General features: G+C 42.1%; 1 protein-coding gene across 34 annotated transcripts in view; it reads left to right on the top strand.

Annotated features, from left to right (window-relative positions):
- The window catches only part of LOC106744841 (microtubule-actin cross-linking factor 1), a 114,285-nt gene extending 97,976 nt beyond the window's left edge, over positions 1 to 16,309 (top strand). For 15 of the 34 annotated variants that reach the window (XM_014619910.1, XM_014619907.1, XM_014619905.1 and 12 more), the window contains 16 exons: positions 14 to 261; positions 711 to 764; positions 1,612 to 1,689; positions 2,186 to 2,357; positions 2,477 to 2,594; positions 2,661 to 2,890; positions 2,996 to 3,113; positions 5,195 to 5,257; positions 7,185 to 7,336; positions 11,423 to 11,582; positions 11,811 to 11,942; positions 12,211 to 12,391; positions 12,964 to 13,026; positions 13,816 to 13,935; positions 14,328 to 14,387; positions 14,593 to 16,309. In XM_014619910.1, coding sequence (XP_014475396.1) covers positions 14 to 261; positions 711 to 764; positions 1,612 to 1,689; positions 2,186 to 2,357; positions 2,477 to 2,594; positions 2,661 to 2,890; positions 2,996 to 3,113; positions 5,195 to 5,257; positions 7,185 to 7,336; positions 11,423 to 11,582; positions 11,811 to 11,942; positions 12,211 to 12,391; positions 12,964 to 13,026; positions 13,816 to 13,935; positions 14,328 to 14,387; positions 14,593 to 14,755 — 2,112 coding nt within the window. In that variant the 3' untranslated portion in view covers positions 14,756 to 16,309. The other 19 variants (XM_014619923.1, XM_014619899.1, XM_014619895.1 and 16 more) reach the window with 15 other exon arrangements.
- The last annotated feature ends 126 nt before the right edge of the window (positions 16,310 to 16,435 follow it).

Here is a 16,435-nt window from a genome sequence, read left to right as displayed (position 1 = left end):
TACGCATTTACAGGATCTCGACAATCTCCTCGAAGAACTATTGGCTTGGCTCGAAGGTTTGGAGAACACTTTGAACGCCTTGGAAGCGGAACCCCTGCCCGACGATCGGGCCACGCTCGAGATGCTTATTGCCGATCACAGAGAGTTCATGGAAAATACCAGCCGCAGGCAGAACGAGGTTGATCGCGTGTGCAAGGCCCGACAGATCAAGCCGATGAAGGACACGAGAAAGATATCGAAAGTTAAATCACCAGCGCCTATGTACGTGTTTATTGACACACGAACACATTTTTACACACAACGATGTCATCATGTGCCGATGAAATTGACGGGGTGATAACATATCACGCACATATCATCAATATGTCGCGTGATATCGAAATCATTTGGAATATTCGATATCACGCGACATATTGTGTGTGTAATTATCTCCACTCTGTGTTCAACCATTACTTTAATTTCGTGTTGCTTTCTAGTCATATTTACTTGTGTAGTCACGCACTTAATCGTTCTAATTTAGTTCGTGAATCTTGTCACGCACATTGCAGTAGCGATCACACTTTCAAATCGTATCTTAAAGCACCACGAATGTTTCTCCACGACCTGCTTTTGCAATCTTCTTTTTTTTTTTTATGTTTCGTCTCATATATTGAATTCCATGTGTGTGTTTAATTGTTGCATGATACGTTGCTTTTGCAATGGAATTCCAGTAAGGATCACTATCAGGATAGCGAGCATGAGCAGTCTCAACCTCGCAAACAAAGGTGCGTTGTCGATCATAACATATGTGAGTCTTTTCGCACAATTTAACTTGGCTGTTTCGTTCGAGGCAACTTTTATCCGCAAAGTAACGAGTGTGGTACATTGTTTCCAACAAACGATGTTCAAGGGATGTTCGGCATCTTAATGAACAATACCATTATCATATTAATCTTGTCTGGCATTTGCGAATTCAAACATGCGTAGAAACGGAATAGCCGAGTTAATCGAGTAGTCACCTCGTAAGTAAAGTGTTCGTGATTTAGTGTGCGCATCTGTTTAGAATAGTACACGTTCCTTGTTTGAACTCGACACTTACGGCACCACACTCTCACCGTATCTCTTTGGTTTCGATCGCACAATCATTCCGCAGTATCCAACACCGAGAGAGTCCACGATTCGACAAGAACGTTAAATGTTCCTTAACTCACATTCTCGCTTCTCACTCGTGACTCGCTATGTTCTCATAATCACGATGTGTTCACAACTTCTGCATTGCATCGAAAGACACAACCTACACTCTATTCTCACGTATTCTGCGTCGCAATTTGTAACACGCACATATAGCTTAACTAAGAATCGTTATGATTTTTTTTTCTTTTTTTTTTTTTTACCAACTTTTCAATGATGAAACTGATCTTTCTCAAGATCTATTTACATCTTCAATCGCTTTACACATGTAGAAATCGCACACTCAACGAGAGAAATCTCTTATTAGTTCCACACCGTTCTTTTAAATCTGATACTCACAATAAGACGATATGTAACGTCGACGGCACGTCGACGGGGTACTTAATAGATGCGTTATTCAGTAGAAAGTGTTTGAGTGATGTGACGCATGTTCCTGTTTAGCCGAGGCAGCCCGGGTCGTGACAGAACTCCAGATCTTTCATTGCCGCACATCGGTCCACGCTTCCCACCCAAAGGAAGGTTCGTTTACGCCTTATTCTTTACTTGAGTTCATCCCACGCTCCGATTCGCCCGGAACCATACCAGGCGTTATACAACCACATACAGTACGACTCGGTCATACCGTATGACCCACTAATGACTCGGTAGAGGGAACGTTCTTGTCCACTCTTGGGCGGGATGAAATGCGGTTGGGTTTGACGAACTCTGCTGTTACTGCTCGTTCACGAGACCGTCTGTTTTTGTATTGAACGTGTGAAGTTTTGGGTCTCCTTACTGCGATATATTCATTTGGATTTTCATTCAGTTATTCTCTCTTTCTCTTTCACTTTTTTTTCCTTTTTTTTTTCCGGTCACAAGTACTAACATATCACACGATTATCACCATTTTGCATTCATGTTTAGAGTTACATCAGCAATCATTCACCAGCCGAGACGATATTTCGCACTTCCAACTTTTATATAGATTAGCATTCCGTTGTACGTGCGTGATGTGTATCTTATTCTTTGCAAGCAGCAAAGGAGCCGAGCCGGAATTCCGCAGTCCGAGAGTCAAGCTGCTCTGGGATAAATGGCGTCACGTTTGGATGCTAGCGTGGGAACGTCAACGCCGGCTGCAGGACAAGTACAATTACATTCAAGAGCTGGATCGCGTCGCCAACTTCAGTTGGGAAGACTGGCGCAAGCGGGTAAGGCTTGCGGAAAGGATTTGTCCTTATCTTTCGCGTCTGATAAAAATGCATCGGATCTTTCCTTCTTTAATTATTACAATGCGAACAAGTGCACGTTGTTTGCTTTCCAAATGCAGTTCCTGAAGTTCATGAACCACAAGAAATCCAGGCTGACCGACCTCTTCCGGAAGATGGATAAGAATAACGACGGGCTGATACCGAGAGAGGACTTTATTCAAGGAATTATGAACACCAGTACTTATCATTTGCTATTTCCTTCAAGAATATAACCGTGGTATCTCTAATGCCGTGACTTTGCAGAATTCGAGACTTCTCGTCTGGAGATGGGCGCCGTCGCCGATCTCTTCGATCGCCACGGTGAGGGCCTCATAGACTGGAAAGAGTTCATTGCCGCTCTACGACCCGATTGGGAGGAACGACGAACGTACAACGACACGGATAAAATACACGACGAAGTCAAGCGACTGGTCATGCTGTGCACCTGTCGCCAGAAGTTCCGAGTTTTCCAAGTTGGCGAAGGGAAGTACAGGGTACGTTTATGGCGATCATAACAACTTACCGTATCATTTTAACTGATCTCTATCTTGATTATTTCAATTACCCGGTTTTAATTGCAATGATCGCGGGCGTTTCAGTTCGGCGATAGCCAGAAGCTGCGATTGGTTCGAATTCTGCGCTCCACCGTCATGGTGCGCGTTGGTGGAGGCTGGGTGGCGCTAGACGAATTCCTACTGAAGAACGACCCGTGCCGCGGTAAGTATTCGCTACGAGCTCTTAAACTGCGTGATATTTTCAAGGGTGGATGATATCTAAGAGATGGATCGAAGTTGGATTCAAAGTTGCTAAATTTCATTGTTAAACTGTACTCGAAATACATATGTAGTACAGATTATAAAGAAATTTTTCCCTTTTTTCTAATAAATTGTTCGAACATCGATCCTCTTCTTTTTTAATAACGTCCATCCCTATCTTTCAGAGATTTAAAATTAGGCTGAGATAAACCGTAACCGTGAAGTTGTCTCTACCTATAAGTTTTATCGTCACCGAATATTAAGATTTTTATCGATTCTCGATTGTGCCCAAAATATGCACCACGTATAAAAATTAAAGATTCAATTTGCTCCATCATCAAAAATAAGATAGAATTGAACAGGTTGTAGCTTTGAAAGAAATAATGATTGCGAGATGGTTCAAGAAGTATTTTTGCAGTTTGATATGACTCTAATTTCCAGATATATATTTCTAGATATAACGTTCACAAAGATTTTACAATATTACACGAATATAAATCGAAACATAAAATATTAAAACATTCGATAGTTTCAGGTTGCACTACATAAAGCAAAAATCGCACATAGAAGCTAAAATATACTTTCGGCTTTGATCCTTCACACGAAAGTGAACTAATTAGTTATTTTGTTACCATTATCTTTTACGAAGTTACAGCCCGTTGAATTTTGTCCGTTTTTCGTGACTGAAAGAAGCTTTTAATTTCTGTGCGCAGTGCATTTGAAAGTCAAATAATTCCTTGATTAAGAACATCTCGGGTAACTTTCGAAAGAAAATGTTGATAATACTATTTCCTTCTCTCTACCCACTTCCCAAGAGGCAATTAAAGTTGCGTTCCTGTTTAATTTGAATATTTTTAATCGTTGGAAAGGACATGTACCTGAGTATTGCTCATCATTATTAACAGACATATATTAACGTTCTGTTTTTTTTTGGTTCTCATCATTCTTATTTCATATTAATTGACATTAATTTGCTTCGTTGCATTAAATATAGGAATGTAGTGTGATTTACAAGAGATTTATTGTCATTAACGAAAGCATACCCGAACGTCGATTCGACGTAACCGTTTTGTATGCTGTGTTTTTATCCTGGTACTAAAAATATATTAACGTATTATTATATATACGTACGATTTCGACTCCTGAGGTAATCGTAACATCATCATTAATCAAACATTAAACGCAACTCGATATTAGTTTAATAATTAACGAACAATTAAGGGTAGTGTACACACCCGCTGTTTATTGCTTTCGCTTATTCGAATACATAACCATCTTTCTGCCATATAGTATTGGGTTTTAGTCCGTTGGCTTTCGTACTTACCGATTGATGAGTATAACGACAATGCAAAACGAATGTCGTCGACATTCCGTAATTTCTTCTAGGTCGTGTATTTCTTATGTTTGTGCTATTTGCAGTATGCATGAGAACGATTGATTTAATCATTGAATTGCGTGAAAATGTCCACTAAGTCGTTCGCTCTATCTTTCTCCGTATTTTTCTTTCATTCTCTCTCTCTCTTTCTTTCTCTCTCTCTCTCTCTCTCTCTTTCTCTATTTGTCTCCACCTTTCCGTCTCATTGGTAAATTCTGAAATATCAATCTCACGGTCGTCTAACCGTTAACTCTCCGCCAGAGAACCTTTTTTGGGATAGAATATGGTTTTCACGGATAGTAGGTAGAAGGTAATATTATAGGCATATCTAACACATCTTGTGTCGATGACTATGTACTAACATTAACGTAATAACCATCCCTTACTATCCATACCATCATACCTCACATCCTCCTCACATCCATTTACACGTCCAACTCTACGACAAAATATTTCTATTCGTTTTATTTTGGCGTTTCTCTTTCTCTCTCTCTCTCACTCTCTCTTTCTCTTTTTCGTTTTTACGTTTTTACGTTTTTTCTCGAATGCGTCCCGCGACACGCGAATCTCAAACCTGCTCGAACCGCGGCGAAATGCATGATTTTATATACACCTCGCTCTTTCTTCCAATCGACTCTGTCTCTCGAATCGTGAATTAACTCGTTAAGTTTTTCTAATGCCAATACCGGACCCTAACAAACCGGAACAACATGAGGGTTGGTGTCCGCTCGGTGAGAACTGTTTTACGTGCACATAATTCGCTCATGGTCTATACGCCGATTAATTATTAGTATTAAACGCACGTTCGATCGTTAATTAAGCCTTGTTGGAGCCCGCTGTCGCGCTGGATGATATTTATGACGATAACCACGTTCATTCTGTGATGACCGTTTCAGTATAGACCATGAAGGTGAAGTCCCTACGTATGGTGCATGATGTTATTCGCTTGTTCGGACTGATTTTTCAAGTGTTGTCCTTTTATTTAGTGCGTCTATATATGCGTGCCTTTGTGCGGTTGCATTGATATGAAACGTTTGACTATCGGCAATTACCGTTATTTTCTCTCTCTCTCTCTCTCTCTCTCTCTCTCTCTTTTTTCTTTTTTCGAGCAAGGTAAATAGATTGCGCAGGTGAAATTGACGCTGTGGTTACTGAGCTGTGTAATGTCGAGTGCCGCCTCTTCTTCGTTGAAGCATCGAGTTTTGAAGAGAAATGTGTCCGATTGCAAGACGGGATTACAAGCGTAGATTACATGCCGCACTCGTGACGCTTTCTCGTTCCCCCGTTTGACAATTTTCTAGTTTTCCTAGGTTTTGGCGAATGGTTAGCATTAAACGGAGACCTGTCCGGTAAATGGTTTCTGATTATTTCCCGTGTGAGCGCTCTATCCCCGTATTAATATTGGATGTGAATCTTTCTTCATTTTCTTTTAGATTTATTGGTAGCTTCTGTTCTTCGTAGAAATCTTAATACCCCTGTTAGAAGAGAACCAATGCATGTTTAGTGAATTTTAGTATTGTTTATTACCGTTCCAACGCGGCGGGTTTTTGTACATACGATCTTATCAAATCCTCCTACTCCTGTATATTTAGCCTATTCAATCATTGAGATATTATTACATTAACCGAAATACATTGGTTTCTTTTGGCATGGTTCCGAGTATAATCCACCAAAGGACTTTTTACCTTTGGGGGATGTACATACCGTGTAAATTAATTGCTTATATCGTGAAATGTACGACAATACGGCGAGGTGAATCTCACGTGTTTACGTATTATCATAAGGAGAGCAGAAGGCTCTCAAGATGATCACATCGCTCATCAGTCGCACATTTTACAACGTAAATCCCTCAGCACCAAATATCATTATTGTCAGTATTATAAAGTTTAATCAATAGCAGAATAGCGTATTTATCTTTTGGCTCTTGTACTGTGAATCTTTTTTATGTAATGGATATCTAGTGACGTATAGCTTTTCGAATAACTGTCCTGATTAGCTTGGAAGTTAATTATATTAGACATTTGTTTCGATTATATATTCTAAATACGCTGTCTTTTCTTTTTTTTCCATGATACACAAACATACACCTGGATACGCTACATACACGTATATGCGCATACATACATTTACTCGAAACGCACGCGTATCGTGTACAACCAACATCTCTCATTCTCTCTTTCTCATTCTCGCTCTCTTTCTATTTCGCCTATTCTTTCTTTCTCAACCCATTTTTCGTTCTCTCGATACTGTAATTTTCCCATTCATTATTATCGCTGTTCATTGACAACGCGCATGCTTTGATATTGTGAATCTGTAAAAAATATACATATATATATTGTTACACCTTTCGCTCCATACAACTCACGACTCTCGTTCCGGATGTTGCCGTTCTGATGTTTATGTATCTTTTTTTTTTTCGCTTCTTTTTCTGTCTCGATATAACGCGTTCTGTACCGTTTCTCGCGTTCGTTATCACACCTCTACTTCATCTACGTACGTTTGCGCTCTCCCTCTTTCTGTCTCACTGTCTCTCTCTCTCTTTCTTTCTCTCTCTTTGAAAATTTTCTGTACAAATAACAATCTCTCTGGCACCTCCTCTCATGACCCTGCGTCCCCGAACGCCTTTTCCCTTAACCGCGTGCACGCAACACACTGTAGCCAAGGGAAGAACGAATATCGAGCTGCGGGAGCAATTCATACTGGCGGATGGCGTCAGCCAGACTATGACGGCCTTCCGGTCCAAGCCGAGCCCGACCTCGACGTTGCAGCGTACGCAAATGTCCTCCACCAATGCCGGACCGATCACCAAGGTAAGAAGGTGGTCACGTCGTCGCGCAACTCGCCGGCCGAGGTGAACGCGAGTGTCCGCAAGTCGCGAATTCGCGCTCACGATCTGTCGGTTCTGCGCTCTGACTGTTTGACCCGTAGTAAGGGCCTCAGCAAAAGGGCCGACTTCTCGGTTTAAAACGATGTTTTATGCCTTGAGTCTTCGTCTTCAAGTAACCGACAATGACCGTCTCGTGTCTTGAGTCTTAAACCAAAGGCCGTCCTGCTTGTGGTTGATGACAAACCGCTATATATATATATATATATATATATATATATATATATATATATAGCAAAGTGAACAAACGATAATTTAGATAAAGATTCGGGGCGTGAAACATTGTCTGAAAATTACAAGTCAACCGTTCTGCTGGGGTCCGGTAACGCTCGGTAATTTGAGTTCTCGCACTGGGACGTTTCGGGACGAGTCTCGCGCGGGATTTCCATGCCGCTCCACCTGATGAGTCGCTCTGCCGACGCGAATGTCTCTCGAAACGTCCCGCGTTTATAAACGTCAGCACGTACGGTATTCCATTTCTCGCGCGGAACCTCTGATTTCTCTGCCGTTAATTAGCGAACCGTCAAGTAGTAAATCGTAGAGTACTCATGAACCCTGGCACCGGCTCGGTGTATCGGATCTCAGGTGTCATTATGTGGGAGGTCGTTATTAGGAAAGTTAAATTGCACGTTACACGTTTACCCGGACAACCGCTCGCTCGCTCGTTCCATCGACACGTCGTCGCCGACGATGATATGCGTAAGTACACGAACCACATTCTTCTGAAATTCCGTCAGCCTGCCCGTTTGATGACTTTCGCATGAGCATGAACAGTTTCGCAGGCAGTTGCGTTGTGTTGGACACGTAGGCAGCTAGATATAACGTAGATAACGCTTGTCTATTCTCATCATCGGTCGATTGGTCGCGCGTAAGAGAAGCTCCGCGCCCCGACCATCGACGAGCACGACACACGCGTGTAAATTCATGAGACCCGGACAGTACGTGTTGTCCGCGGCCCGAGCTCTTCGCCCACGACCTCAGGAGATGCGATTTCGTAAACGTTTTTCATTCACCCACTTTGCCCGCGACATCCCTTCCCATCCTCGTCGTTTCGCAACGGCGGGCGGGAAGTGTGTCACATTTTCCTACCTCCATATATATATATATATATATATATATATACACCAATCACCATCCTCTCGTCCATCCTCTCAGAGAACCTGTAAATTGTGCAGCGGAAAGTCGCCGCATTGGGATCGTGGCGGCACGATTTCACACACGATTTTGCGCTTCGATCGGTTTACTTTAGCGTAGAGACAATACGAGAGAGGGCTAGCTCTGTTCTTTCTCTCTCTCGCTCTCTCTCTCTCTCACTCTCCCTCTCTCTTTTTTGGAGATATCTTTCGCTCTCGTCTTGAGAGCGAGTCTCTCCCGATGTAAAGCCGAAGGATCGCCGTGATCGCGCGAGGAAGCTAAAGATTTTCCGTTTGTGGTGTAGCGGAGGAGTTTATGAGCCAGCTGATGCCGATATTTGAGAATTTGAGGCAAAAGGAGGATCTCCCGTGCTCGTATCCCCTTCAAATGCACGCACCCTCTTACCATTGGGTAAATAAGCAGATTTTCTCAGATTTTCTATTGTCGTTCGGTGTGTGCTGTTGTACGTTGACACGGTCGAGTTTGGGCTTTTCTTTTTGGAGTGCGCCCACGACGCCACTTAACTCGCGGGACTCGCCTCGACCGGGACTCGAGTCGATCGGGGGTGTGTGATATGCGTTTTCGTGTCGTTTCTGTGTCTTGCTTTTAAGCCCCCCCCCTCCCCCTCCTCTCTGCTATTCTTCCGTCTATTCGTTCTGTTTGATCGAAAGAGAAGCATTGTATAAATTCTTATATAAATTGCAGGGGAGATTGCAAATTGTTACGAACGCGTTTCTGTTGTATCTCGCTAATATAACTGTCACATCATTATCATCCTTGATTTATATGGGAATTTATACGGAAGAAGCGGTCCCGTAGGTCTTATCCACTAAACACAAAAAGTGTCCCGACCATTCTTACGCCGACTGTAACTGATTGCGCGACGAGATGCATGTTACAAGAAATTGTGTCAAGTCCGAGAATAGCTGTGGGTGATGCTAAGGACAATGGGTGGAAATGGAACGCGGAAGGAACGCTTATGAAGGAAGAAGACAAAGGGGAAACGGAAGAAAGGACCTCTCTCCTTCTTTCTCNTCTCTCTCTCTCTCTCTCTCTCTCTCTCTCTCTCTCTCTCTCTCTCTCTCTCTCTCTCTCGAAAATGCATTATCGTATATATATATATATATCCGGTCATTTTATTTCCGTTCTGCTTCCACCCATTTTTTCCTCGAGAGATGCATGATGAGAAGCTCTCAACTGCCTCAAATCTAAGTTTTTAAGTTTCGGGAGAAACTATTTTTTCCCATTTTTCCGCGAATTCCTGCGGTTTCTGTTCCAAAGGTACAAAAATTGATTTAGAAAAATTCACGTGTGTTCGGTTGAAACGCTCCCACATTTACTTTTTTCCGTAAAGAAGATAAGAAATCTAATAAATTTGCGGAGAAATGAGAAAAAGAAGTTTTTTTCTCCGAAACTTTAAAATTGTACTCGAATCCATAAAAGCCGTCTTGTCTAAATCCCCGTACTGTTCGTGTTAGATTCACTATAGTGCGCCTCTCGCAAGCTGATAACGCGGAATGCAACAAACAGCAACAACAAAAACGCCCCGTAGCATCATCATCCGCATCGCATTATACTTTCGCATCGAATTGATTTCTCTTTTTAGTTAATCGTCGAGCGTCTGATTTTGGTCAGAAAATTATTTCGACGCCTCTGAACAACTCCCTGCCCCCTTGCCCCCCTCGGTAGAGAATGATCGACGCAACCTGTGCCTCGGTCCGAGCATGAAGAGAGAACGCTCTTTCGTTGATCTTTTTCGCGTCTCGTTTCGAATATCCGCGTGGGTGATGCAGACCTCGATTTCTCGGCGCATCCGCGCAAATAATTATGGGTATAATTATGTGTGCATCGAATTGTGCATATATAATAGTTATAATTCGCCGGGGTGAGCGCGCATTTATTCGTACGAAGCGGACGGACACATATCGTGGATACGTAGTTAATTTATTGAACATGAATATGCATAACGAATGTCCGTATCCTGTATTGCTGCGTACATAGTGGCATTGATCGGGGATACCTCGAATCACCATAAGCTACTGTATCTCTCCCAACTTCTCCTGGTAAGTTCTCGCATGACATCTCGCTTCACTTACTCGCAATCTCGATGAATGTAATAGCGGTTTACTTTTCCCCCCTTTTTTTTTTATTTATTTTTTAATTCTCAGTTTCTCAGTATAGATCTCGATAGTGGCTTCGACGAACGTAAATGAACCGCTGACCGGTCTGTTTCCACCAGTTCGCAGCTGTGCACAAGTTTGAGTTGCTTTTTAAAATTTTGGACGGTAACGACCGTGGATCCACGGATCCACGGGTCTGTGGGACGAGTTAAATTCTCGGGAAACTGACTTTTCGGACAGTTACGTTTTGTTCAAATGGCGATATAGTAGACGAGAAGATTAGAATTGTGTAGTGTCACAGAGAGCGTCTGTATGTCTTTTCTGTTACCGTAAAGATGTCAAACGTTTACATCGAGCTAATTAATTTCAATAGTTTTGAATGCCTTATCTTCGCTACATATGGTTGCGGTGCATTTATGGAAGATAACTGCTCTCGTTATATCGAAAGAAATAAAATTATTAGATATACTTCGGCAAGTTTTGAGGAACATCCAGCATAAAGAGCACTTGAACCTGGCGTATTGGCGCGCGACATAACTTGCACACAGCGTGTGTATTTGCAATTATTAATCGTAAATTAATTATTCGTTGTCTATGGCGGCAGAGAACGCGTAACACAAAACCGTACAAGCTCTATGTCTATATCTGATACCCGTATTAGACATGTATTAGATGTACGATGGCTTTTTCTGTTTCCGCGCATATGCTTACGCATTAGTACAGATTTTATTGAAGGAATTTTTTCATCTCACTCTCAGGTAAGAGAACGCAGCGCTCGCAGCGTACCTATGGGTCAATCGCGAGCCTCACGCTCATCCTTGAGCGCCGGCACGCCGGACAGCCTTAGCGACAACGAAAGTTCCTTCAAGATATCCGCTAGAAAAACCAGCACGCCTTACAGATCTACCGTGACGCCCGGTAAGTTCTCATCTAAGAACGGGATCGATTTCAAACAGTATCGATGAAAAAACGCACATTCGACTATCTATGCCTAATTATATTATAATCTTAATTATCTTATTTTAATTATAATCTCCAAATGTAATAGGAATATCTAATATCTGATTAAATAATGCGAATTAATTAGTTTTGGAATACCGACGTGACATCATTTACGATTAATCGCGTTATGATTTCTTTTTGCAGGTGGTAGCCGTCCATCCAGCAGGCCGACCTCGAGACCTGCCTCCCGACCTGCCAGTAGGCCAAGCAGCCGACCTGCGTCGAGACAAGGAAGCAAACCACCTAGTCGATATGGATCCACGCAATCATTGGACGGTACGTATAGTTCATGCGATTAGTGTTTGTTATAGTTTTAAAGGCTCAGGAGAAAGTTTTATTTTCTTTACTTTTCCGCTGTTTTCGACTTCTTTTCGCGAATAACGTAAAAAGACATTTTTCCCCTAGAGATTCTTTCGATTTCTTTCCGCAGAAAAATGAAAAAAAAAGCAGTTTATTTAAAACCGTAGTCTTTATTTTGTTTTCTCATCCATTAAGTGATTTATATATTGAGAAAAAATCAATTGCTTCCTGCGTGTCGTTATAGACGATTCGTGCACCCCGAGTCGCATACCACGGAGGACCATCGTGGGCTCCGGCAATACTCCGACGTCCAGCAGGCACAACAGCATATCCGGTAGGAAACTCGCGACTCCGGTGAACGGCTCGAGCTCTCGACCTCGCACCCCTACGGGATTGGTTAGCCCCGCAAGTGGGGTGCCCTCCAGGTATGCGGCCTTTAATCATGCGCGTAATGATTTCCCGTCGAGATAACTTGAAAGTAGATCATGGAACTAACTCGCATTATAGCGTGCCTTACGTAAAGAAGAATACATACGCATAATATAAGTCAGTCGTGTGCGTAGATTAACGAATAATCAGTGCAGTAGCACCTTATCTCTCACGGTCGAACTGATTGCAATGGTTCGAGGAATGTTCGATATGGCCGTTTCCCGTGAATTTGACGATTTATTTTTTTACTTAGTCATCGAATGATTTTTCCCCTCTCCTTGTTTCTCTCCTTTTTTTTGCGTTTTGTTTATTACTTCCCGCAGTTTGCGATTCACACACGTATATTACGACTCGAAATACCGTTAAAGTGTTCGATCATAAAGGAATTCTCCCGCTCGAAGGAATAAAATTCAACGGACTCGCGATACAAGCGACAAATCACATATCGATTAATCGAACCGCCTTACCATTACATCCCGTGTTAACCGCAGAACATTTTGCGCGACTAACCGATCGATTTACAATTGTTCGATTATCATTAACGGATCTGGTTAACAACATTTTTTAGGTTTGGCTCAATCCATAGAGCTTCGAGCATTCCAACCCTGACTGGTGTCGGAACACCGATCAGGTAAAGGCAGATTAACGAATCGGCAGTTTCGCGTAAAACTGGCGCGGGGGAAGCGATCTCGCGACTGTTCGCTTTGCCCTTTGCCTTCTGTCTTCGACAGTTCGTTTTGTCACAAGTGAATATCGCAGTAGGACGGAAAGGACAAAGGCAAATCGCAAAATAGAATGTTGCGAGACGTTTTGTGGTTCAGGGGAATGATCGCTTCGGTAAAAAGTCTCGTCTTGGTCGTGGTGACGGTTACGGTGACAGAGTGATACTTTTCAGGCATATTTAAGCTCCCTCTCGTTGCAGTCATCGTGGTTAATGACGTCAGAGAAGCGAGAAAACGCATGTCTAAAATTCAAATAAAAAGCTAACACAGCTAGCACAAAATGACACATGTGATCGATTCAGCACACTTGTAAAATACTCAGAAATCTTTCCTTTTGTTCGAACAATCTTCCGAAAAAAGGTATAAATGTCATTTCATGGACACATTTTTGGTTTGATCGGCAAGAATTCTCTGGAGATAAATTTTCTCGCTTCCACGTCACAACACAAGGTGGCCCCTGCTGCGAGGTCATAGTGGCGTGTTAAGCTTGTTCCTTTACTATTATTCTTTACTACATTATTCTTTCACCTCAGTCCTCGATGAGTCGACCGTGCCTTTTCTTTTCTCTCTCGTTTCTTCCCCCCGATCGAATTCTCGCGCGGTAACAACAGACTTCATTCTCTCGCACGCATTCATGTAACACGGTGTACTGTTCGCGCAATAAAAAAAATGACCTGGTTTCGATGGTGATGCCTTAGCCGCTCTAGGATACCCGTGTATGTGGGAGCGGATATAAAATCTCCTCAGTCGACCACCAGCAATATGTCGACTCATTCAACCCAAAGCAACCATTCTACGATCTCTACTGATTCCACTGGGTATGGCTGAACTTGCGCTTTTGCATACGTAACCCCGCTTTCTTCTGTTTCTTTCCCTCGTTTTTATTTCTCCTTCGTCGTTACCGTACGTTTGTTTTGGCCCCTTTCGAGTGTGTTGTGTACAACTCTTCTCCTCGTATTTGGCGCCGTTATTCATCGCTCCGACGCAGACCTGTATCGGAGATTAGCATGTCGTATCGCGGCGCGTTAGCTCCTTCGGTAATAACAGCTTGCGTCGTTCGACGAGATCGGCGCCTTTTTGTGTTGCTACTTTGACTTTGCAGTACTTCACATCACTTGCCTTGCTTTCTCAAAATATCTACGCGATCGCAATCTCCTTGTTTGTTACTTGAGAGCCTTGTAACTAACAACGTTTTCTTTCACGATGCCAGGAGCAGTTCCGTGTGTACAAATTCAGCGACTAACATACCGTCAGCCGTAAAACAAGCTAGGTAAACATCAGCATTAATTATCACTCGTCACTTATTACTTCCCTTCTTTTGGCTCGTTCGCTGAGAAAAAAAGATTTCGCTAAAAAGGAGTATGTCAGTACCGTTTTGCACTTTGAACGGCTTCAAAACGCCTCGTGTTGGACGGTGAACAAAGAACGTTGCGCGGTGCGCGTTCGCTCACATGCGCCATGATGGTGTGTTTCAGGGTACGCACACCGTCCAGTGGATCCAGCACGCCGTTGCCGCCGTCCTCGAAACTGTCGAGGAAACCCTCCGGAGCATCCGACACGTCCGTGTCGGGCAGCACCTCCAGCGCGAGGAAAGGAAAGCCGACACCAATCGAACAACGCGCGCCGTTCCGATTGTAATAGCTTATTAACGGATAAACACATAGCTTGTAAAACCCGCGATATGCTATATATATCACACACAGAAAACGAGAAAATAAATATAAAACGTCCCCGTCGCAGACTTAGGGAAGATTGCATGGGTATTACAGGGAACATATGAATATGATTGTTATGTTGCATAATGGAGTAAGAAGGGGAAGGAAGAAGAAAAGAGAGAAAGAGAGATGGAAGTGCGTGTAACATGGGAATGTTGCTAAATCAGCTAGATCGAAATTTTCATTTGGAGGCAAACGACGAATCTACGAATTACGACGCGGTTTCTTTTTATTATATCTGAGTTTCGCCAAGTACGGAATGCCATTAAATTTCCGAGTACGAATGAGTATTTGATACTCTCTTTAGGATAAGGGATTATACGAACAGAGCGGGGAAGTTTATTTATTTCGTGCTCGTTAGAAAGTGCTTGAGAAGTTCACCTTCGTAGTTCATAATATAACGCATAACGGCGAAGTAAATTATTGTTATAACGAATATATCTTAATCTTGGCATTACCGGGAGAAGGGAAGGTAATGTTCCGTAACACTGAAAATATTCCGGCGAGGAGTGGACGACGCCACGCGCCCTCGCTGTTTCTCTCGATAAGGACAATACTACTAAAAGAGTTTTAGCATGAAAGGATCAGCATTATATGTATTATAATTACGCTTACGTTTGAATTATGATTAGATACGCCTGTAATTACTTTTATAATTTAGCATAATTCACTCATCTGTCACGCGCGCGCATACCATTGCGTGTTTTATACGTCGCGTAAACATCGAGGGTTTCCTCGACACAACATTTTTGAACTATATTTGAGCAATATGTATACTCGGTCATATATTAATTTATTTAATATTTTCCGCTTGATTTATGTGTTAGTCATTAATATGCCTAACGCGCATTCGTCGATGAAAAAGGAAAGTGGAGAAAAATATTGTGTTCTTTACGATGTGTAATCTGACATTATTAATTTCTGCTGTCCGTTTCGCAAATTATGCCATACATATTCGATTTACACATGTGAGGGCATCTTTAACGTAGCGATTTTATTTTTTATTTCCAAGTTATATAATTATGATAACACAGCAAGTAATGCTATTTCACGAAGCAGGGAAAGAAGGAATGACATGAATGTTGATTGTGGAGTCTTTTCAAGATATAGGAAACGTCGTTTCGATCGGTTTATGCTTTTGCGAAACGGCGAAATATTTTTAGCAATTTTTTGAATAAATTGCGAGACCGTAATCAAATCTAGTTTATGACTACGCACAAATTTAATGCGCGGTTCGCTTTTGTTACGCGTTTGCAATTCGGTACGTATATCGATATTGCGAACGAGAGATTTAAGATTTCGAGGAGAGAGCGGAAGAAGCATACCTAACAGCATTGATATGTTAAATGAAGTTACTCTTGTGAATAATTCAGTAAAATATATTCCGTTGCGCGAAGTGGCCTGTTAGGTGACGGGTGGAAAAAAAACAAAACTCTGAAAAAAGACATTTCCATATTTTTTTTTTACATATATATATATAGATATATATATATATATATAGATATATATACTTTTAGATGCGATTAATGTAACGACGTGACTCGCTGCCTGTTTATAAATATTACCTAATATGCGATTAATCTATTAACAACTTCTCAAACGA

This window comes from Dinoponera quadriceps, unplaced genomic scaffold, assembly GCF_001313825.1.
Source record: "Dinoponera quadriceps isolate SergipeBrazil2010 unplaced genomic scaffold, ASM131382v1 scaffold1308, whole genome shotgun sequence".
NCBI lineage: Eukaryota > Metazoa > Arthropoda > Insecta > Hymenoptera > Formicidae > Dinoponera > Dinoponera quadriceps.
The sequence above is the reverse complement of the archived record's forward strand: the minus strand, read 5'-3'. Positions and strand labels throughout refer to the sequence as shown.